Here is a 22,320-nt window from a genome sequence, read left to right as displayed (position 1 = left end):
AAGTGTAACACCTCCGACTAACGAGATGGATAAGGCAGCACAAGTGTAACACCTCCCGACTAACGAGATGGACAAGCCAGCACAAGTGTAACACCTCCCGGCTAACGAGATGGACAAGCCAGCACAGGTGTAACACCTCCGACTAACGAGATGGATAAGGCAGCACAGGTGTAACACCTCCCGACTAACGAGATGGACAAGCCAGCACAAGTGTAACACCTTCCGACTAACGAGATGGACAAGCCAGCACAAGTGTAACACCCCCAACTAACGAGATGGATAAGGCAGCACAGGTGTAACACCTCCGACTAACGAGATGGATAAGGCAGCACAAGTGTAACACCTCCCGACTAACGAGATGGATAAGGCAGCACAAGTGTAACACCCCCCCCCCCGACTAACGAGATGGACAAGCCAGCACAGGTGTAACACCTCCGACTAACAAGATGGATAAGGCAGCACAAGTGTAACACCTCCCGACTAACGAGATGGACAAGCCAGCACAAGTGTAACACCTTCCGACTAACGAGATGGACAAGCCAGCACAGGTGTAACACCTCCGACTAACGAGATGGATAAGGCAGCACAGGTGTAACACCTCCGACTAACGAGATGGATAAGGCAGCACAAGTGTAACACCTCCCGACTAACGAGATGGACAAGCCAGCACAAGTGTAACACCTCCCGACTAACGAGATGGACAAGCCAACACAAGTGTAACACCTCCCGACTAACGAGATGGACAAGCCAGCACAGGTGTAACACCTCCGACTAACGAGATGGATAAGGCAGCACAGGTGTAACACCTCCCGACTAACGAGATGGACAAGCCAGCACAAGTGTAACACCTTCCGACTAACGAGATGGACAAGCCAGCACAGGTGTAACACCCCCAACTAACGAGATGGATAAGGCAGCACAGGTGTAACACCTCCGACTAACGAGATGGATAAGGCAGCACAAGTGTAACACCTCCCGACTAACGAGATGGATAAGGCAGCACAAGTGTAACACCCCCCCCCCCCGACTAACGAGATGGACAAGCCAGCACAGGTGTAACACCTCCGACTAACAAGATGGATAAGGCAGCACAAGTGTAACACCTCCCGACTAACGAGATGGACAAGCCAGCACAAGTGTAACACCTTCCGACTAACGAGATGGACAAGCCAGCACAGGTGTAACACCTCCGACTAACGAGATGGATAAGGCAGCACAGGTGTAACACCTCCGACTAACGAGATGGATAAGGCAGCACAAGTGTAACACCTCCCGACTAACGAGATGGACAAGCCAGCACAAGTGTAACACCTCCCGACTAACGAGATGGACAAGCCAACACAAGTGTAACACCTCCCGACTAACGAGATGGACAAGCCAGCACAGGTGTAACACCTCCGACTAACGAGATGGACAAGCCAGCACAAGTGTAACACCTCCCGACTAATGAGAAGGACAAGCCAGCACAAGTGCAACACCTCCCGACTAACGAGATGGATAAGGCAGCACAGGTGTAACACCTCCCGACTAACGAGATGGACAAGCCAGCACAAGTGTAACACCTCCCGACTAACGAGATGGACAAGCAAGCACAGGTGTAACACCTTCCGACTAATGAGATGGACAAGCAAGCACAGGTGTAACACCTCCAACTAACGAGATGGATAAGGCAGCACAGATGTAACACCTTCCGACTAAAGAGATGGATAAGGCAGCACAGGTGTAACATCTCCCGACTAATGAGATGGACAAGCCAGCACAGGTACAACACCTACTTACTAACAAGGTGACACCAATCGGTGCGAATTAAATCTCCCAGTGTATGGAGGAAAGAAGACTGAACCAGGTTTTCCTCTAGGATTCTGCCTGTGCTTAGCTCCATTCCATTTATTTTTTAACCTGAACAACTCCCCAGTCCTTAATTATTACAAGCATACCCATAACATGATGCAGCCACCACTGTGCTTGAAAATATGGAGAGTGGTACTCAGTAATGTGTTGTATTGTAATTGCCCGAAACATATCACACTGACTAGCTCAGTCACTTCGTTCACAGTCGCTGCTGTCCTTGTCTGTTCCGAAGGCTAGAACTGAGATGGGGAAACAATATTTTTCCCATAATGCCCCTTCATCCTGGAACATGCTTCAAAAGATATTAAAGTTAGGGGAGTTAGTGTCCTTGCCTGTTTTTAAGACTCTGATCGATAACACTGTTTGTGATAGCTGCAGTTGTTTCTAATATTTAATTGTATCCGTAACTTGTGACAGTTTATATTTTGGGTGTAGTTTGTAAATGTTTTATGTACATGCTGCTACTTCCTGTTTTGCCTTCTTGCCAGGTCACCCTCGCAAAAGAGGTTCTTAACCTCAATGGGTCTTACCTGGTTAAATAAAAAATAAAAAACGTTGTATTCAGGACAAAAAGTTAATTGGTTTTCCACATTTTTACCAGTACTACTTCAGTTATCCTTGTTGCAAACAGGACGCATGTTATGGAATATTTGTATTCTGTACAGGCTTCCTTCTTTTCACTCTGTCATTTAGGTTAGTATTGTGGAGTAACTACAATGTTGTTGAGCCATCCTCACTTTTCTCCTATTACACAGCCATTAAACTCTGTAACTGTTTTAAAGTCACCATTGGCCTCATGGTGAAATCCCTGTGTGGCTTCCTTCCTTTCTGACAACTGAGTTAGGAAGGACACCTGTATCTTTGTAGTGACTGGGTGTATTGACACACCATCCAAAGTGTAATTATTAACTTCACCATGTACCATGTAGGTAAAATGTAATATGTCAAATGTATGTAAATATGACCAAAAAGTTGTAAAAACAACAACAAAAATGATTTTTGTCATCTGAAGATGGGGGTTGATGGATGGGTTGATTTAAAAAATAATAATAATACAAAGTCCCAATGCTCAAAGGGATATTCAATGTCTGTTTATTTCATACCAATATACCAATTGGTGCCCTTCTTCACGAGGTATTGGAAAACCTCCCTGGTCCTTGTGGTTAAATCTGTTTGAAATGGTGTTTTTAATGGATCCATGCAACTTATTATGTGACTGATTAAGCACATTTTTACTCATGAACTGATTTAGGCTTGCCATAACAAAGGGGTTGAATACTTATTTTTTATTGATTTGTAAAAATGCCGACAAAACATAATTCCACTTTGATTTATGGGGTATTGTGTGTAGGCCAGTGACAAAACAAATGTAAATGTAATCCTGTAACAACAGAATGTGGAAAAAGACAAGGGCTGTGAATACTTTCTGAAGGCGCTGTATATGTCACTGAACACACTCTTTTATCGGAAGCGCCTTACAGTTTGTGACACGTGTTAATTGAACTCACTGCTTTAGCACCATGCTCTTACCAAGTGAGTCACACGGAACCTTAGTGAATTAACAGCAGCAGAGGTCAACCCTTCTATAAAGCATGCTTGATGACATATTTCCTGAATTAAGCATTTTGATACAATCAGCTCAAAACCAAAGACGGACTAGGATGTATCCAGCATAATGGGCATAATGGGCAGCAACCATATGGGCACACAGTGTGGATGAGCCTGCCTGCTGAGATGAACGCTGTCCTTGCCTATACATTCACCCAAGTCACGACTCGGTTCGGACGCTACAGACGTTTTAGTGAGAAGACTGATTTTTGGGATGTCTCCTGTTCTGATACACAGCGCTGTAGCTCTGCGGTTGAAAGTGGCGAAAAAAATGACATATTTACCTTAAACTGACGGATTATGTTAATTATATACTCTTAAGGATAGGAGATAAGCTCAAGGAACTTTAATTGAAAGCTCATGAAGTGGACCTGTTGTTTACCTCATTAAATATTCCAAGACATCTTTTAGTTCCCTCTATCCTTCCTCATGCCTACTCTGATCTGTGCAACGCCCCTACCCTATAGCCTGTAAAAACAAGATAACCTCCTAAAAAGTTATTTTTAATACAAATTTTTATTTGTCTTGATTGGCAGATCTTTTTTAAACAAGAGAATCAAGGTCCAAAGGTAAACATCTGAAAATATTGTTCGGAAGGTTGTGCACCGCGCAATGGAAAGCATCGTGCGCAATGGAAACCAACGTGCGCATGGAGCTGTCCATGGTGCTGAATGCCATAGCATCAACAAGTAGTGAGTTTTTCATTTTCTAGGCTACTCACGAGCGCTATGTTGAAACTATTGGAAAAACATGACATTGGCTGACACAATATGGTTATAACGTTTGAAACTGCAAATAGATTTGTAGGATAAATCGGATGGGTTTCAAAAGTATCAGAAGGGATGACGAAATGGATCATTGCAAGGGGGTATCAACGCATCAGAGTCAGTGTGTGATCTTTGAGAGAGAGGAGACCAAAAATGTCAATCCTATGACGTTAGTTCTGGCGCACGAATGAATTCCAAACGAATGGACGTGCGAGCCAAATTCGTGATCAGAAGACGCGGAAAGAACAAGGCGAGAACGAGGTTGGGAGATCAGGGAAGCCCGAATTTTAAAACGCTGGGATTGTCAATATTTTATAGCCTATTCAATTGTTATCTAGAGTGTTTTTCTTTGTTTGTACTGGTCACACGTGACTTTCTGGCGGAAACTGACTTCTAGAATTACAGTGCACGGAACTTGGTAAGTTATTTTGTTGATCTGGGACATTTCCGTGTGCTCAAATCATGAATATAGTTACATATTTCAATACCATTCACTTAATGTATTGATCTTATCATTTTTAAACCATAAAGTGTTGCTTTATATCCTTTACAATAGGGAAGACAATAACGCATAAAACGGATCTACTCCTTTGGACTATTGTCTTTGCGCATGGTGAACATGGACAGGGTTATATTTGTCAGATATCTGGGAACTTTTAAAGTTTAGTGACCAATAAACGAACGGTTCTCTCTCTCTCTCTCTCGCTCTCTCCGACCGCTTAGGACATCATGATGCCGTTCCTAAGAACCCTGGTTGTGCTGGCTGTCCTCTGCGCGCCAACCTCCAGCCTCTGTCTCAGACTGTACCAGAGCGACTACAACCTCCTCTGTGACGATGACATACTAGCTGAGGTCCAGACGAACGACGTTCCCAGTGACACGTTCCCAGTGTCGGAAAGCTTGGGCTCCCTCTTCAAGTCAGGAGACACTCTCTCCTCCGCAGAGTCGCGGGAGAAAAGGACGTCGACTTACCCCGCCAACTACAGGTTTCTCAGTCAGACGCAGCTAAGGAGTAAGATGTTCCAGAACAGCATTAATAATGATCGGCTACGCAAGTTTACCCTGTCTCTAGATGTGCCCACCAACATCATGAACATTCTCTTTGACATCCAAAAGTCCAAGAACCTACGCGCAAAAGCGGCCGACAACGCGCGTCTGATGGCGCAGATTGGACGAAGGAAGAGACAGTAGACGGTTGAAGCTGCTACCCTGATTATCCATTACATATTAGATTTTCACTCTGACAAATACGTTTTGCTGGAAGTTTTATTTTTCCTCAAATCAAACTTTCAGATGCAGTATTTGTGAGATGTTTTTTTTTCTGTGGGTATGATCTATCAAATTTAAATATGAAACATAGGGATTATTGAGATTTACTTTTCTGAAGTACAATTGGATTGTTTACTGTACAGGCCTATTCCATTTTAGAATCCCTGAAATTGAATGAAAATCAAAAGACAATTCGAGATAATTTTGAACTAGTCTATACACTGAATGATTTTCATTTATCTTCAGAATATACATTTAAATTCATTAAAATGAAAGTACTTTCAAAATAAGGTTAGGCCCTTTAAAGATATACAACTTATAGTCTTCCACTGGAGTGTTAAAGATCGAACCAGGAAATGTGTTGTAATGAGAGGGGTCTTTGAAATTAGATAAGGCAAATGAGGAAATATGTCAATTGCATATGCATAAAATCAGTGGTTAAAGTGTAATTAGCCTGTCAATGGAAATGGTTTGCATCTCTTCTCATTTGTGCCCGCGGTTTATAGGAAAATCAAGGCATGCATATGCTTGAAATACAGGACAGTACGGTACAATACAAATTCTGTGAACAAATTGCTTTCATTGAAATTCGCACGCATGTTGCGGCATATTTAGTGTAAAGAGAAGCGAGTTAGCCTATATACCTTTGTGAATAGACGCTAGAATGTGAAATGATTAGGAGTTATTTCAAGGAAAATGCATGGTAGCCTCAATGTTTGATCATCAAATGTCTGTTATTTTTATACACAAAGGGATTATTTTTCCTCAAATAAAAGCAGATGAATTAAACGTTGTCTTCAATAACGGCCATTTTCACATTTAGAAGGTGTTGTAATTTAGGTGTTAGGCATAATCAAGTCAGTCAGTCAGCTAATGGTAAACAACAGCTTTGTCTATATGAAGTAAATATATTATCGTCCCTATATATGCTATAGCTTTCAGGTGCGTTAAACACACACACACACACACACACACACACACACACACACACACACACAATTGGGAGTCATCAGTGACCATTACATTTCCCCCTCTCTAAATATTTTAGAGGCATTTAAATATGTTATTTATTATTACATTGTGTTATATTAAAAATTGCATTTATTATGACAACAAGTGAGCCTATATGGAAACTTGAATGTGTGAACCAGCTTCAGGTTAGGAGTTTGGCAGCTCTGCAGTGTGGTCACTAGCTGGCACAGCCACAAAGTCGAAAGATCTGATTTCATACCTAACCCCAGTGACGACCCGTCATTCAGGGCTGGTGGGACAGAGCCCCACTTGTTTTGAGACCCACATTTTTTTGCCAAAAAATTGGCTTTGCCTGTATTGCATGTTATTTTGTGTCAGATATCAGTTTTCAAACAATGTAAAAAAAAATATGTATATCATTGAGTTAATAAAGCTGCATACAAACATGGTCTCTTTTTTGTTTTCTTGAGTAAGGCAGCTACAAAATGCAGGTGTTTCAGGCAATCTCAGCTTTCTGTGGTGGTAGGGCAAGCCAGCAGAAAATACGGACTGTTGCGTCATGATTGGCTCAGTGTTCTGTCACTCATGGGGACATCCTGGTAACTTTGAGAAAACACACTTTATATCAGAGTTGTCTCAAAATGGCTATGCATATTCATGACATGAGGCTAGTAGCATAGCATCTTTCTCGATTGAATACAGGAGGGTGAAGTTAACCACCCTCGTCGAATATATACAAAATAAGATTACAATAATGACATGCATTAATCCACCAATCCAAACAAAGGATAGGTGGAAGCTAGACAGCCCGCTGTGCCTCTTTGTGGACAATGACTCCCATTGTTGGGGAAGAGAGACATGTATCTTGTCAGTATATCCGTAATCTTTGCTACAATTAAATTACATTTCATTTGATTGCTGCTGCGACGGCACACTATTATTTTACCTAATAGATATCCGTTTATTGTGGATCTGTAATCTGAGGGAAATATGTGTCTCTAATATGGTCAGACATTTGGCAGGAGGTTAGGAAGTGGAGATCAGTTTCCACCTCATTTTGTGGGCAGTGTGCCCATAGCCTATGGCGTCCTCTCGCAATAGCAAGGCTATGTTCACTGAGCCTGTACATAGTCTAAGCTTTCCTTAATTTTGGGTCAGTCATAGTGGTCAGGTATTGGTGTTTTACATTGTACACGGAGGATGCTTTTGTGAATTCTTGGTTGCTGAGCGGACCTCAGACCTCACAACCACAAAGGGCAATAACTGATTCAAGTATTTTTTGGGAGGGTGTAGAGGCCCTTCTTGCCTTGTCTCTCAGATTGTTCACAGCTTTGTGGAAGTTACCTTGTGGTGCTGATGTTTAGGATGAGTTATGTATAGTTTTTAGCGTGCTCTACGGCAATAGTGTCTAGATGGTATTTGTGGTCCTTGCAACTGGACCTTTTTTGGAACACCATTATTTTTGTCTTACTGAGATTTACTGTCAGGGCCCAGATCTGACAGAATCTGTGCAGAAGATGTAGGTACTCCTTGGTTGGGAACAGAAGCACCAGATCATCAGCAAACAGAAGACATTTGACTTCAGATTCTAGTAGGGTGAGTCTGGGTGCTGCAGACTGTTCTAGTGCCCTCGCCAATTCATTGATATATATGTGGAAAAGGGTGGGGCTTAAGGTGCATCCCTGTTTCACCCCACGACCCTGTGGAAAGACGTGTGTGTTGTTTGCCAATTTTAACTGCACACTTGTTGTTTGTGAACATGGATTTTATAATGTCGTATGTTTTTCCCCCAACACCATTTTCGATCAATTTATATAGCAGACCCTGAGTCAAAAGCATGAGAAGAACTTTGCCTTTGTTTTGGATTTGTTTGTTTGTAAATTAGGGTGTGCAGGGTGAATACATGGTCTATCGTACGGTAATTTGGTAAAAGCCAATTTGAAATTTTCTCACTACATTGTTATCACTGAAGAAATGTATGAGTTTGCTGTTAATGATAATGCAGAGGATTTTCCCAAGGTTGCTGTTGACGCATATAGACTCGGTAGTTATTGGGGTCAACTTTGTCTCCACTTTTGTGGATTGGGGTGATCAGTCCTTGGTCTCAGGCTGTTGGTGGTAGGTGCAGACATTTCAGCTGCCCTGGCGCCAGATAGGCAAACTGTTGCCATTTCATGTGTCCGAAGGTACAAACTCCCACCACTTCCCCGTGGGCCTGGAGAAGAAATCAAGTGCACTATGCTACCGCTGGCCAATCAGATTGCTCAGATGACCGAGTCTGTAGTAAGGTAGCAGGCATAAAAGAAAGCTACGGCAAAAATGATACTGTGAGATTTCAAAACATTTAAAACCATGACTAGAGAGAAACTGCCAACGAATACAGCAAAGAGCTGCTGTGTTTATGAGTGAGTTCATGTTTAAGTTTTTACTCAGCACTGTCAACACTTTGTATTCAACACTTTTATAACCCATAAAATTAGCGTTCTTCCTATTTCCACTCAATGCTACAACAATCAGCGCAGCAGTAATGAATGAGTAGGGATGTGTATTGATAGGCTGGCGTTGTTATTATTACCGGCTTGGGTCTTTTTTTATATTGAGGAATATTTCACTTTCTCTATTCATATGAGGAACAACATTAATTTGTGCATGAGACAGAAATAATGCAGTGCCATCAGCTGGAAAACGGTGTCCCTTTTTGGTCAGTGTCAGTGGAGAAAAGGGAGAGCGGAGGGATGTTGAGAGACGGACCCTCAGTCTGCTGCTCTGTCCCTCAGATGCAGGCACCATCGGCTCAGTAAAATAAAAAGCAAATTATTTATATGTATACTCACTCAGCTGTGCCTCACAAGTAATACAACAATGGATCTATTACCGGTGTGATCATATAGCCTACCTCAAATTTTGAAATATAATTTTCCCGAAAAACAATGCATTGGCTGGTCAATTCAAGCAAAGCCAGTATGCGGTGATAATGTATTGGGCCTATAGCTTACTGCACAAACCTCATTGCTACAGTAATGTTTTTAATTGGTTAATGATGCATAGGTTTACATTTTTTAAGTCATGTTCATAAACAAATCAGAGCGGTAGATCTCGGCATTTTGACTCAGAAAGTGATCTTGACTCAGAAAAGGTTGGTGACCATTGATCTACGCGCAGCTCACTACTCCCCCTGCTACAAATCATTACATTCACGTCATTTCCGTCGACATAGACACAGACAGGAAGGTTGCATTTGGCGACGTGGAAGTGACTAGTCGTCTGTTGTGAGGCTGTACACCAACCACACTGATCCACAAACATTCCGTAACAATGATAAAGAAATTTGACAAGAAGGACGAAGAGTCTGGTAAGATAAATTAAGTGTAAAGAAGTCAATATAGCTGCTTGGAAATAGGTAACGTTTTTTTTGCCAACTAGTTACCACTGACGTTAGCTAGCTAGTAGCTAGCATTCCAGCTAGGTAACGTTAACTACACTAAGTTGGTATTCGTTTAGTGGATATTTTTTTGTTGTCAAATAGACGTGTCTGTCTTTGTTGACCACACTAGCTACATGTCTCTATTTGTTGAGCAGATATGTCAATTGCTTGGTAGCTAGCTTAAAGCGTCTTTATCTGTCAAATTAGCTTGCAAACTAGCTAAACTAACGTTAGTTGGTTAGAAGACTACGTTAACTGTGCCTAGTAAAAAATGCACTAATTCTTCTTTGGCTGTGCCGTGTAAAATATGATAAGAGATTCAATATCTAGTTAGCTACATGTGTCTATCGATGTACCGTATACTGGTAGTTAGCTCGCTAATTTTGTTAATTTAAAAACTGTCAATGTCGTCTTGCTCAAGCTTGTTGACCATAATTAGACGAGGTTTAAGCTACTACCTAAGTTATCTATTTACGAAATCCACATTCAACACGATATAGTAATGACGCATAGTAAGCGAACTACCTAGTTAGTCTTTATAGTTCCAATATAATCAAATGTTGTCTTAATGTGGCTGTTTTTTCTTCACTGCAACAATTAGGAAGTGGCTCTAACCCTTTCCAGCATCTTGAAAAGAGTGCAGTGTTGCAAGAGGCTCGCATCTTCAACGAGACTCCGATCAACCCCAGAAGATGTCTCCACATCCTCACCAAGATCATTTACCTACTCAACCAGGTGAGAAACAAACCCATAACATGCAAACCAATTGTTTTGCACGTATACCCTTTGATATTAACAGAATATGTTTTTATGTTCTGTCTAGGGGGAGCACTTTGGAACTATGGAGGCGACCGAGGCCTTCTTCGCAATGACCAGGCTCTTCCAGTCCAATGATGTGAGAATAAGTTATTGCTTTGGGTTTAGTTAAATTATTGCTGATCATACAAGTAAACAACATTATTGACAGAACATACCGCAACATATACAGTACACGATGACATAAACTCACAAACTAACCTCAAACAGGTCCAACTAGTGCCATTAAATTAGTATTCAATGAGTAGTGTTGTAATTGACCTATTGTAGAGATGTGGCGCATAGTGTTTTTGTATAGCATTATCTGCTTTTTGAAAATGTCTCTGTATTCCTCCAGCAAACCCTGAGAAGGATGTGCTACCTGACCATCAAGGAGATGGCCAACATCTCTGAGGATGTCATCATTGTCACCAGCAGCCTAACCAAGGACATGACTGGCAAGGAGGATGTGTACAGAGGACCTGCCATCAGAGCTCTCTGCAGGATCACGGATGTCAGTCTGTCTCTCTCCTTCTGTCTTTGTCTCTCCCTCTCTGTTTCTCTCCCTGCTTTTTATTAGGCTGTGTTATCTTTTTGTTTCCATTCTGATAGCTGAACAGTATTTTATTTTTTACATCCAGTTTGCATTGTGTTACTGGACTAAACCTATGCTTTTTGGTCAATAAACTCAAGCCCTACTTTGTCACTCTGTCCCACAGACCACCATGCTGCAGGCCATTGAGAGATACATGAAACAGGCCATTGTTGACAAAGTGCCCAGTGTGTCCAGCTCTGCCCTGGTCTCATCTCTGGTAAGAAATTAGCCACACGGTGCCTGGATGTCTCAAGGTGACTGTGCCATTTGTAAGTACTCCCATTGCTTTGTGGGTAATGTGTTTTGTGGTTTCTGTGTGTCTGTAGCACATGGTTAAGATGAGCTACGACGTGGTGAAGCGCTGGGTGAACGAGGCACAGGAGGCAGCTTCCAGTGACAACATCATGGTCCAGGTGGGTTACACACATTCTGTTGATAATATGTTCATTAGGCACCAAGCAGAAGAAATAACCTATGTTTTACTGTTATCTTCACTCATTTAAAATGAAATACACTGAAAAAGGTTTTGGTATGTTGTTCCCTAATGAACACAACCCGGGTAAGTTGAAAGATAATCACTTCTACTGTGACCTCTCTGTGATTCCCCCCAGTACCACGCCCTGGGCCTGCTGTACCACCTGAGGAAGAATGACCGACTGGCCGTATCCAAGATGCTCAACAAGTTCACCAAGTCTGGCCTCAAGTCCCCCTTTGCCTACTGCATGCTCATCCGCATCGCCAGCAAGCTGTTGGAGGAGACCGAGGCAGGGTAGGTAGAACCATGGAAGATATAGGTCGAACGATTATGATTTTTCCACATCGATACCGATTTATTGGAGGAACAAAAAAAGCCTATACCGATTAATCGGACGATTAAAAAAAAAATATATATATATTTATTTTATTTGTAATAATGACAATTACAACAATACTGAATGAACACTTATTTTAACTTAATATAATACATCAATAAAATCAATTTAGCCTCAAATAAATAATGAAACATGGTCAATTTAGTTTAAACAATGCAAGAAATTAAAAGTGCAATATGTGCCATGTAAGAAAGCTAACGTTTAAGTTCCTTGCTCAGAACATGAGAACATATGAAAGCTGGTGGTTCCTTTTAACATGAGTCTTCAATATTCCCAGGTAAGAAGTTTTAGGTTGTAGTTATTATAGGAATTATAGGACTATTTCTCTCTATACGATTTGTATTTCATATACCTTTGACTATTGGATGTTCTTATAGGCACTTTAGTACTGCCAGTGTAACAGTATAGCTTCCGTCCCTCTCCTCGCTCCTACCTGGGCTCAAACCAGGAACACATCGACAACAGCCACCCTCGAAGCAGCGTTACCCATGCAGAGCAAGGGGAACAACTACTCCAAGTCTAAGAGCGAGTGACGTTTGAAACGCTATTAGCGCGCACCCCGTTAACTAGCTCGCCATTTCACATCGGTTACACCAGCCTAACCTCGGTAGTTGATAGGCTTAAAGTCATAAACCGCTCAATGCTTGAAGCACAGCGAAGAGCTGCTGGCAAAATGCACGAAAGTGCTGTTTGAATGAATGCTTACGAGCCTGCTGCTGCCTACCACCGCTCAGTCAGACTGCTCTATCAAATCATAGACTTAATTATAACAGACAGAAATACGAGCCGTAGGTCATTAATATGGTCGAATCCGGAAACTATAATTTTGAAAACAAAACGTTTATTCTTTCAGTGAAATACGGAACTGTTCCGTATTTTATCTAATGGATGGCATCCCTAAGTCTAAATATTGCTGTTACATTGTACAACCTTCAATGTTCTGTCATAATTATGTACAATTCTGGCTAATTAGTTTGCAACGAGCCAGGGGCCCAAACTGTTGCATATACCCTGACTGCTTGCACGGAATGCAAGAGAAATGACCCAATTTCCCTAGTTATAAGAAATTCATGTTAGCAGGCAACATGAACTAAATGTGCAGGTTTAAACATCTATAGTTGTGTGTTTATTTTGAAGAAAGGCCTTGATGTTTATGGTACATTGGTGCAACGACAGTGCTTTTTTCACCAATGCGCTTGTTACCCGTTTGTTGAAGTAGGCTGTGATTCAATGAGAAATTAACAGGCACTGCATTGATTATATGCAACGCAGGACATGCTAGATAAACTAGTAATATTATCAACCATGTGTAGTTAACTAGTGATTATGTTAAGATTGAGCGAAAACGAATCCCCGAGCTGACAAGGTACAAATCTGTCGTTCTGCCCCTGAACAAGGCAGTTAACCTGAACTGAACTGAATTGAAAATAAGAATGTGTTCTTAACTGACTTGCCTAGTTAATTAAAGGTGTAAAAAAATAAAATAATAATTGGCTAATCGGTGACCAAAAATACCGATTGTTACGAAAACTTGAAATCGGCCCTAATTAATCGGTCGACCTCTAATGGAAGCAGTAAGCAGAAGCAGGCAGGGTAGATAAACACTGTCATTGACTGTTTACTTGAATGGGTTTTCTAGTCTGTCTACAATGGGTTGGTGTCTAGTATTCCCTTTCATTGATATGTATAGTTTTTATTCAACACCAGGGGGAAGTGATCTGTATAGTGACATTGTATTTATTTAACCTTTTATTTAACTAGGAAAGTCAGTTAAGAACAAATTCTTATTTTCAATGACTGCCTACCAAAAGGGAAAAGGCCTCATATGCAGGGACGGGGGCCTGGGATTAAAATAAATACAATATAAATATAGGACAAAACACTCATCACACATCACGACAAGAGACAACACTACATAAAGAGAGACCTAAAGACAACAGAGCAAGGCAGCAACACATGACAACACAGCATGGTACAGAAGCAAAACAACATAACAACAACATGGTAGCAACACAACATGGTGCAAACAGTATTGGGCTCAGACAACAGCCCAAAGGGCAAGAAGGTAGAGACAACAATATATATGTAGAGACAACAATATATCACACAAAGCAGCTACAACTGTCAGTCATACACATGGCAGCGGAGGACACAGAATGCACACTGTCAAATTTGACTTTATAAACATATTGGTGTATTTTTGTCGTGTGTGTGTGGCATTGTATTACAAATGGTTGGCTATTTTCTGTTTGCAGACATGACAGTCCCCTGTTTGACTTCATTGAGAGCTGTCTGAGGAACAAGCATGAGATGGTGGTGTACGAGGCAGCCTCGGCCATAGTCCACATGCCTAACTGTACTGCCAGAGAGCTGGCCCCCGCTGTCTCTGGTGAGTCTCTGTAATTACAGCCAGTTTGATAAATACACCTTACTTTCTGGTGTCCACATGTACAGTGCCTTGCGAAAGTATTCGGCCCCCTTGAACTTTGCGACCTTTTGCCACATTTCAGGCTTCAAACATAAAGATATAAAACTGTATTTTTTTGTGAAGAATCAACAACGTGGGACACAATCATGAAGTGGAACGACATTTATTGGATATTTCAAACTTTTTTAATAAATTAAAAACTGAACAATTGGGCGTGCAAAATTATTCAGCCCCTTTACTTTCAGTGCAGCAAACTCTCTCCAGAAGTTCAGTGAGGATCTCTGAATGATCCAATGTTGACCTAAATGACTAATGATGATAAATACAATCCACCTGTGTGTAATCAAGTCTCTGTATAAATGCACCTGCACTGTGATAGTCTCAGAGGTCCGTTAAAAGCGCAGAGAGCATCATGAAGAACAAGGAAAACACCAGGCAGGTCCGAGATACTGTTGTGAAGAAGTTTAAAGCCGGATTTGGATACAAAAATATTTCCCAAGCTTTAAACATCCCAAGGAGCACTGTGCAAGCGATAATATTGAAATGGAAGGAGTATCAGACCACTGCAAATCTACCAAGACCTGGCCGTCCCTCTAAACTTTCAGCTTTTACAAGGAGAAGACTGATCAGAGATGCAGCCAAGAGGCCCTTGATCACTCTGGATGAACTGCAGAGATCTACAGCTGAGGTGGGAGACTCTGTCCATAGGACAACAATCAGTCGTATATTGCACAAATCTGGCCTTTATGGAAGAGTGGTAAGAAGAAAGCCATTTCTTAAAGATATCCATAAAAATTGTTGTTTAAAGTTTGCCACAAGTCACCTGGGAGACACACCAAACATGTGGAAGAAGGTGCTCTGGTCAGATGAAACCAACATTTAACTTTTTGGCAACAATGCAAAACGTTATGTTTGGCGTAAAAGCAACACAGCTGAACACACCATCCCCACTGTCAAACATGGTGGTGGCAGCATCATGGTTTGGGCCTGCTTTTCTTCAGCAGGGACAGGGAAGATGGTTAAAATTGATGGGAAGATGGATGGAGCCAAATACAGGACCATTCTGGAAGAAAACCTGATGGAGTCTGCAAAAGACCTGAGACTGGGACGGAGATTTGTCTTCCAACAAGACAATGATCCTAAACATAAAGCAAAATCTACAATGGAATGGTTCAATAATAAACATATCCAGGTGTTAGAATGGCCAAGTCAAAGTCCAGACCTGAATCCAATCGAGAATCTGTGGAAAGAACTGAAAACTGCTGTTCACAAATGCTCTCCATCCAACCTCACTGAGCTCGAGCTGTTTTGCAAGGTGGAATGGGAAAAAATGTCAGTCTCTCGATGTGCAAAACTGATAGAGACATACCCCAAGCGACTTACAGCTGTAATCGCAGCAAAAGGTGGCGCTACAAAGTATTAACTTAAAGGGGCTGAATAATTTTGCACGCCCAATTTTTCAGTTTTTGATTTGTTAAAAAAGTTTGAAATATCCAATAAATGTCGTTCCACTTCATGATTGTGTCCCACTTGTTGTTGATTCTTCACAAAAAAATACAGTTTTATATCTCTATGTTTGAAGCCTGAAATGTGGCAAAAGGTCGCAAAGTTCAAGGGGGCCGAATACATTCGCAAGGCACTGTAGGTACCTACCTGTAGAAATTAGAGGTTGTAGTATCCTATCAACCTACTACCTCTGGTTTTACCACTTGACTGTCTGTTAATGTGTTTCTCTCCAGTCCTGCAGCTGTTCTGCAGCTCTCCCAAAGCAGCCCTGAGATACGCAGCTGTCAGGACCCTCAACAAGGTGGGTCTCCATGCTCTTCATTACTCTGAGTTACCTGTGTTTTACATAGAGTATACTGTATTTACATCCGCATTCCCCCGTTTGTCCACCAGGTGGCGATGAAGCACCCGTCGGCGGTGACTGCGTGCAACCTGGACCTGGAGAACCTGATCACGGACTCGAACCGCAGCATCGCCACGCTGGCCATCACCACGCTGCTGAAGACAGGCAGCGAGAGCAGTGTGGACCGCCTCATGAAACAGATCTCCTCCTTCGTCTCTGAGATCTCTGACGAGTTCAAGGTGAGGAGGAGGATGTGTTTTAGTTTAATGTGTACTTTCTCCTCAATGATATGCTCTTGTTTTTCCCCTCTACAATACTCTAGTTTAATCATTTAGGAATTGAAATAGTTGGATAATCAATTAGAATACACTCAATATGTAACCCCCCCCAAAAAGTATATAGTTATACTATAGCCTATAGCATCATTCTGCATTTCGTAAACAAACCACAACTACTTCAATCTATTTCCAAATGGGGTATTATTTCACCAAAGTGAAGTTCTATCCTCTGACTGCTGAGTGTGTTTCAGGTGGTGGTTGTGCAGGCCATCAGTGCCCTGTGTCAGAAGTATCCCAGAAAGCACAGCGTCATGATGAACTTCCTGTCCAACATGCTCCGAGACGACGTGAGTGGAGCAGCCTGTCTTTTTTCACTGATGTGTAGGACGAGAACCTATTGAAGCACATTTATGTCCTTCTCACTGACATGAAACCATCAGGACTACAGACAAACAGCTCTTTGGCCAACTCTGGCACATTTACATTGATATGACCACTCAGTTTTCTGATTTAATGTACGACTGTCCCTGAAACACAACATCTTTAAATGATGCCTCTCTTCTCAGGGTGGCTTTGAGTACAAGCGGGCCATCGTGGACTGCATCATCAGCATCATCGAGGAGAACCCAGAGAGCAAGGAGACGGGGCTGGCCCACCTGTGTGAGTTCATCGAGGACTGTGAGCACACGGTGCTGGCCACCAAGATCCTTCACCTGCTGGGCAAGGAGGGCCCGCGCACGCCCTCGCCATCCAAGTACATCCGCTTCATCTTCAACCGCGTGGTGCTGGAGAGCGAGGCCGTCAGAGCCGGTGAGAAACGGGGGAGTGTGTGTGTTAACCCCTGCTGGCCTGGAGTTGTCAATAGTATGTGTGTTTGAGACAGAGTTGTGTGTGTCTGGGTGCAACATGAATGGTAGTTCTGATAAGTCTGTTGGGATTGGCTCCATTAACTGGTGACATCACCAACCATGAAAGGCTCAATTCACTAATATGAAGACAAATAATATTTGCGTCTGGCTTTTCAACAAAAACTCACTGTTACTCATGAAGGTTTAAACTAATGTGAGTTACCACGTTGTTGTTTGTACACATTGTGTAATAACTAAGCTCCTTTCTCGTCCCTGTAGCTGCGGTCAGTGCTCTGGCTAAATTTGGAGCCCAGAATGATGACCTTCTCCCCAGTGTGTTAGTCCTGATGCAGAGGTAGAGACAGCCTTTCACTGGCTCCCTGTCATAAGGATCCATTCCCTGTGTGGTTACCACTCTGAAGTGTGTTGACGTATGGTGTGTGTTTCTAGGTGTATGATGGACAGTGATGACGAGGTGAGGGACAGAGCCACCTTCTACATGAACGTGCTGCAGCAGAAGCAGAAAGCCCTCAACGCTGCCTACATTTTCAACGGTGAGAACACACACTGCGCTCCTAGTCTGAACTTGAGAGCACTAGTGTGTGTGGACATATCTGGTTCAATTCAGGAAGTAAGGTTGTGTTCTTTGACTGGTCACTCAAACTCTCTCAGTGAATTGACACGTGCAGAGAATGTATTTTTCTCCATCGAACCTCAAAATGAATAAATGTATTTCCTTTATTGAACCGTCTGTCTCCTCCCATCAGGTCTGTCGGTGTCTGTCCCGGGTCTGGAGAAGTCCCTCCACCAGTACACCCTGGAGCCCACAGAGAAGCCCTTCGATATGAAGTCTGTTCCCCTGGCCAACACACCCATCACAGAGCAGAAGACCGAATTCGCTCCTGTGGCCACTAGCAAGCTTCCAGAGAAACCAGGCCCGACGCGCCAAGACATCTACCAGGGTACAGTCACCTTACTTGAAACTATCATGGCAAGACATGGTGTTATCACAAGGAAACAAAACATTTGGGTTTAATTTATGGAGTAAAAGGACCCAGTCACTTTTATTTTCCAAACTATAGCACACAGTATTTTACATGGAAACACGTTCTTAATGAACCATAGAATTGTCTGCTAAGCGTTATTAGCCAAAACCAAGTATCATAGTAGCAGTAGTTATGATACTAGTATTGTGGCATTAACAACTTCAGAGCAGCAAAAACTTGAGGGCCGCTATAATATTGTAGTAGTTAGGACTAGGGCTGGATTCAGCTATAATATTGTAGTAGTTAGGACTAGGGGTGGATTCAGCTATAATATTGTAGTAGTTAGGACTAGGGCTGGATTCAGCTATAATATTGTAGTAGTTAGGACTAGGGCTGGATTCAGCTATAATATTGTAGTAGTTAGGACTAGGGCTGGATTCAGCTATAATATTGTAGTAGTTAGGACTAGGGCTGGATTCAGCTATAATATTGTAGTAGTTAGGACTAGGGCTGGATTCAGCTATAATATTGTAGTAGTTAGGACTAGGGCTGGATTCAGCTATGATATTGTAGTAGTTAGGACTAGGGCTGGATTCAGCTATAATATTGTAGTAGTTAGGACTAGGGCTGGATTCAGCTATAATATTGTAGTAGTTAGGACTAGGGCTGGATTCAGCTATAATATTGTAGTAGTTAGGACTAGGGCTGGATTCAGCTATAATATTGTAGTAGTTAGGACTAGGGCTGGATTCAGCTATAATATTGTAGTAGTTAGGACTAGGGCTGGATTCAGCTATAATATTGTAGTAGTTAGGACTAGGGCTGGATTCAGCTATAATATTGTAGTAGTTAGGACTAGGGCTGGATTCAGCTATAATATTGTAGTAGTTAGGACTAGGGCTGGATTCAGCTATAATATTGTAGTAGTTAGGACTAGGGCTGGATTCAGCTATAATATTGTAGTAGTTAGGACTAGGGCTGGATTCAGCTATAATATTGTAGTAGTTAGGACTAGGGGTGGATTCAGCTATAATATTGTAGTAGTTAGGACTAGGGGTGGATTCAGCTATAATATTGTAGTAGTTAGGACTAGGGGTGGATTCAGCTATAATATTGTAGTAGTTAGGACTAGGGGTGGATTCAGCTATAATATTGTAGTAGTTAGGACTAGGGCTGGATTCGGCTATAATATTGTAGTAGTTAGGACTAGGGGTGGATTCGGCTATAATATTGTAGTAGTTAGGACTAGGGGTGGATTCGGCTATAATATTGTAGTAGTTAGGACTAGGGGTGGATTCAGCTATAATATTGTAGTAGTTAGGACTAGGGCTGGATTCAGCTATAATATTGTAGTAGTTAGGACTAGGGCTGGATTCAGCTATGATATTGTAGTAGTTAGGACTATGGGTGGATTCAGCTATAATATTGTAGTAGTTAGGACTAGGGGTGGATTCAGCTATAATATTGAAGTAGTTAGGACTAGGACTGGATTCAGCTATAATATTGTAGTAGTTAGGACTAGGGCTGGATTTGGAGCTGGGCTTCTCCTCTAATCTCCTCTGTCAACAGAACAACTGGCAGCCATTCCAGAATTCCAGGGCCTGGGTTCTCTCTTCAAGACGTCGGAGGCGGTGCAGCTGACCGAGGCGGAGACTGAGTATGTGGTGCGCTGCGTCAAGCACACCTTTGCCAGACACATGGTGTTTCAGTTCGACTGCACCAACACGCTCAATGACCAGCTCCTGCAGAAGGTAGGGCTACACTGGTGATTGGTGCGCTTTAGGAAGTTCACTTCTCCTAGAATGCACAGCGATTGTCAATGTGTGAAGGTCTAGTTGGGTGCAAAATGGCTGCAGTGGCATCACCCCAAATCCCTCCTTACACTGTAGATATCTTTGAGCAGTTTGAAAAGCATAATCGTATTCAATTATTTTTCTAAAGCTTTATTGTCCATTCAATTGACAGTAGACAGAAAAGTGTCTTTGGTGCCTCACATTTAAAATCTACAACACTGACATTAAGACACAGGACTAAATGTATATTAAATGTATTAAATGGAAGTCCACTGGGTTGTTGTCCTTCAGGTTATGGTTCAGATGGAGCCGTCAGAGGCCTACGAGGTTCTCCACTACGTCCCTGCTGCTAACCTGCCCTACAGCCAGCCTGGCTCCTGCTACAGCCTGGTCAGACTGCCTGAAGATGACCCCACCGCAGGTTACTTTTATTAAACCTCTGTGTGACTGTGTGAGAGGGCAACTCTCTGAAGTGCTCAGTGTGACGTCAGTGTTGTAACTCTGTTAAAACCTTCTCAGAACTAAAGAATCTGAATGGGGATCATGTAGCACCTAACAACGTGGTTTTCCATTGAGAGAGAAAAGCACTTATCTGCTGGCCTTCTTCAAACACTAAGGACACGTATTTACATCACGTAGCGTAGTCATGTAATATCTGCACTGTCTATGTCATATTAAATGTGTTCTCTGCTCTCCAGTGTCCTGTACGTTCAGCTGTACTCTGAAGTACCTGGTGAAAGACTGCGACCCCAACACAGGAGAGCCTGATGACGACGGTTACGATGACGAATATGTGGTATGAGCTCAATATAAAACCTGTTTTTTTTTTTATCTTAACTCATTTACCCCAAAATAATTATCTTATTTACCATCATTTGCATAAATGATCTCTTCTCCCCTTTTTCTACCTTCTCTGCTCTCCTCTACTCCCCCCCGTGTGTATGTCAGCTGGAAGACTTGGAGGTGACTGTAGCAGACCACATCCAGAAGGTGTTGAAGCCTAACTTTGCCGCAGCCTGGGACGAGGTGGGAGACGACTTTGAGAAGGAGGAGACGTTCGCCCTGGCCTCTGTCAGAACGTTAGACGGTAATTATTTCAATGGGGATCTTTGGATTTATCACCCCAACATTGAAACACAGTGTACATTCTGTGAGCTGTTCCCCGTTGTTTCTGTAGAGGCAGTTGGTAACATCATCAGTTTCCTGGGCATGCAGCCCTGCGAGCGTTCAGACAAGGTCCCAGAAAACAAGAACTCACACATCCTCTTCCTTGCCGGTGGGTGTTTCATTTATTTATTCTATCTTGATTTGCTTAGTGAATTGTAGGCTCATTCTGTACCCTTCATTACCGAAAATATCTTAAGTTCAGTTTCTAACCTTGACACGGCAGCTTGTTCAACTTCCTGTCACTAGTGTGATGGAAGCAAGCCCCCCATGGTATGGATGACAGTTTCTGTGTCCCTCCCCTTCCTCCAGGTGTGTTCCGGGGGGGTCATGACGTGCTGGTACGCTCGCGCCTGGCCCTGGCCGACGGTGTCACTATGCAGGTGACGGTCCGCAGCTCGGATGAGACTGTTGTTGACATCATCCTAGCCTCCGTGGGCTAGAGGGGCCTGTTGTTCACCAACAACAACGTGTGAATACAATGGCATATTCTGATTTGTTTTGTCCACTTTTTCCCCATTCACAATATTCTCTAGGCAATGTCCTTCAGTGCTTTATGTCGTTGGAATGTGTCTTGTGTTTTTGGGTAGTCCGAGATGGAAAACATTATGGTGAGGTGTGTGTACTACTGGCACCCTTCAACACAACTCATCTCTGTAGACTGGCCCCAGATCTGTTTGTGCTGTATAACCAACTCCAATGATCATTCATAGGTGTTTGCAAGGCAGCACAAACAGATCTGGGACCAGGCTAGTGTCATTAATGGCCCACGTTTTATCAAATCTATTAAATGTTGACCATGGAAATACTGAATTATTGTT

At 42.4% G+C, this 22,320-nt stretch overlaps 2 protein-coding genes across 2 annotated transcripts; both read left to right on the top strand.

Annotated features, from left to right (window-relative positions):
• The first annotated feature begins 4,410 nt into the window (after nt 1–4,410).
• Nucleotides 4,411–6,455, top strand: LOC118938834 (urocortin-3-like). The gene is made up of 2 exons (XM_036945073.1): nt 4,411–4,644; nt 4,950–6,455. Exon 2 carries the CDS (start codon nt 4,956–4,958, stop codon nt 5,415–5,417), a length of 462 nt encoding a protein of 153 aa, XP_036800968.1. The 5' UTR covers nt 4,411–4,644; nt 4,950–4,955; the 3' UTR covers nt 5,418–6,455.
• A 3,210-nt stretch (nt 6,456–9,665) lies between these two features.
• On the top strand, nt 9,666–22,312 carry LOC118938833 (coatomer subunit gamma-2). The gene is made up of 21 exons (XM_036945060.1): nt 9,666–9,819; nt 10,493–10,626; nt 10,715–10,786; nt 11,045–11,200; nt 11,406–11,498; nt 11,608–11,694; nt 11,893–12,050; nt 14,409–14,542; nt 16,321–16,388; nt 16,481–16,669; nt 16,960–17,055; nt 17,275–17,518; nt 17,836–17,911; nt 18,007–18,110; nt 18,324–18,518; nt 20,112–20,293; nt 20,627–20,756; nt 21,034–21,131; nt 21,284–21,422; nt 21,513–21,611; nt 21,812–22,312. The coding sequence occupies exons 1-21, from the start codon at nt 9,783–9,785 to the stop codon at nt 21,940–21,942; spliced, it is 2,622 nt and encodes an 873-aa protein (XP_036800955.1). The 5' UTR covers nt 9,666–9,782; the 3' UTR covers nt 21,943–22,312.
• Nucleotides 22,313–22,320: the final 8 nt, after the last annotated feature.

Source organism: Oncorhynchus mykiss, chromosome 15, assembly GCF_013265735.2.
Source record: "Oncorhynchus mykiss isolate Arlee chromosome 15, USDA_OmykA_1.1, whole genome shotgun sequence".
NCBI classification, from domain to species: domain Eukaryota; kingdom Metazoa; phylum Chordata; class Actinopteri; order Salmoniformes; family Salmonidae; genus Oncorhynchus; species Oncorhynchus mykiss.
Note: the sequence above shows the minus strand (reverse complement) of the source record. Positions and strands in the feature narration are given on the sequence as shown.

What these genes read in the sequence shown, in the direction of transcription:
- LOC118938834 (XM_036945073.1), top strand. Translation starts at nt 4,956, where the DNA reads ATGATGCCGTTCCTAAGAACCCTGGTTGTGCTGGCTGTCCTCTGCGCG.
- LOC118938833 (XM_036945060.1), top strand. Translation starts at nt 9,783, where the DNA reads ATGATAAAGAAATTTGACAAGAAGGACGAAGAGTCTG. An exon ending in GCTGGCCCCCGCTGTCTCTG is followed by an intron (nt 14,543 to 16,320) that starts GTGAGTCTCTGT and finishes GTTTCTCTCCAG; the next exon opens with TCCTGCAGCTGTTCTGCAGC. An exon ending in CCAACATGCTCCGAGACGAC is followed by an intron (nt 17,056 to 17,274) that starts GTGAGTGGAGCA and finishes CTCTCTTCTCAG; the next exon opens with GGTGGCTTTGAGTACAAGCG.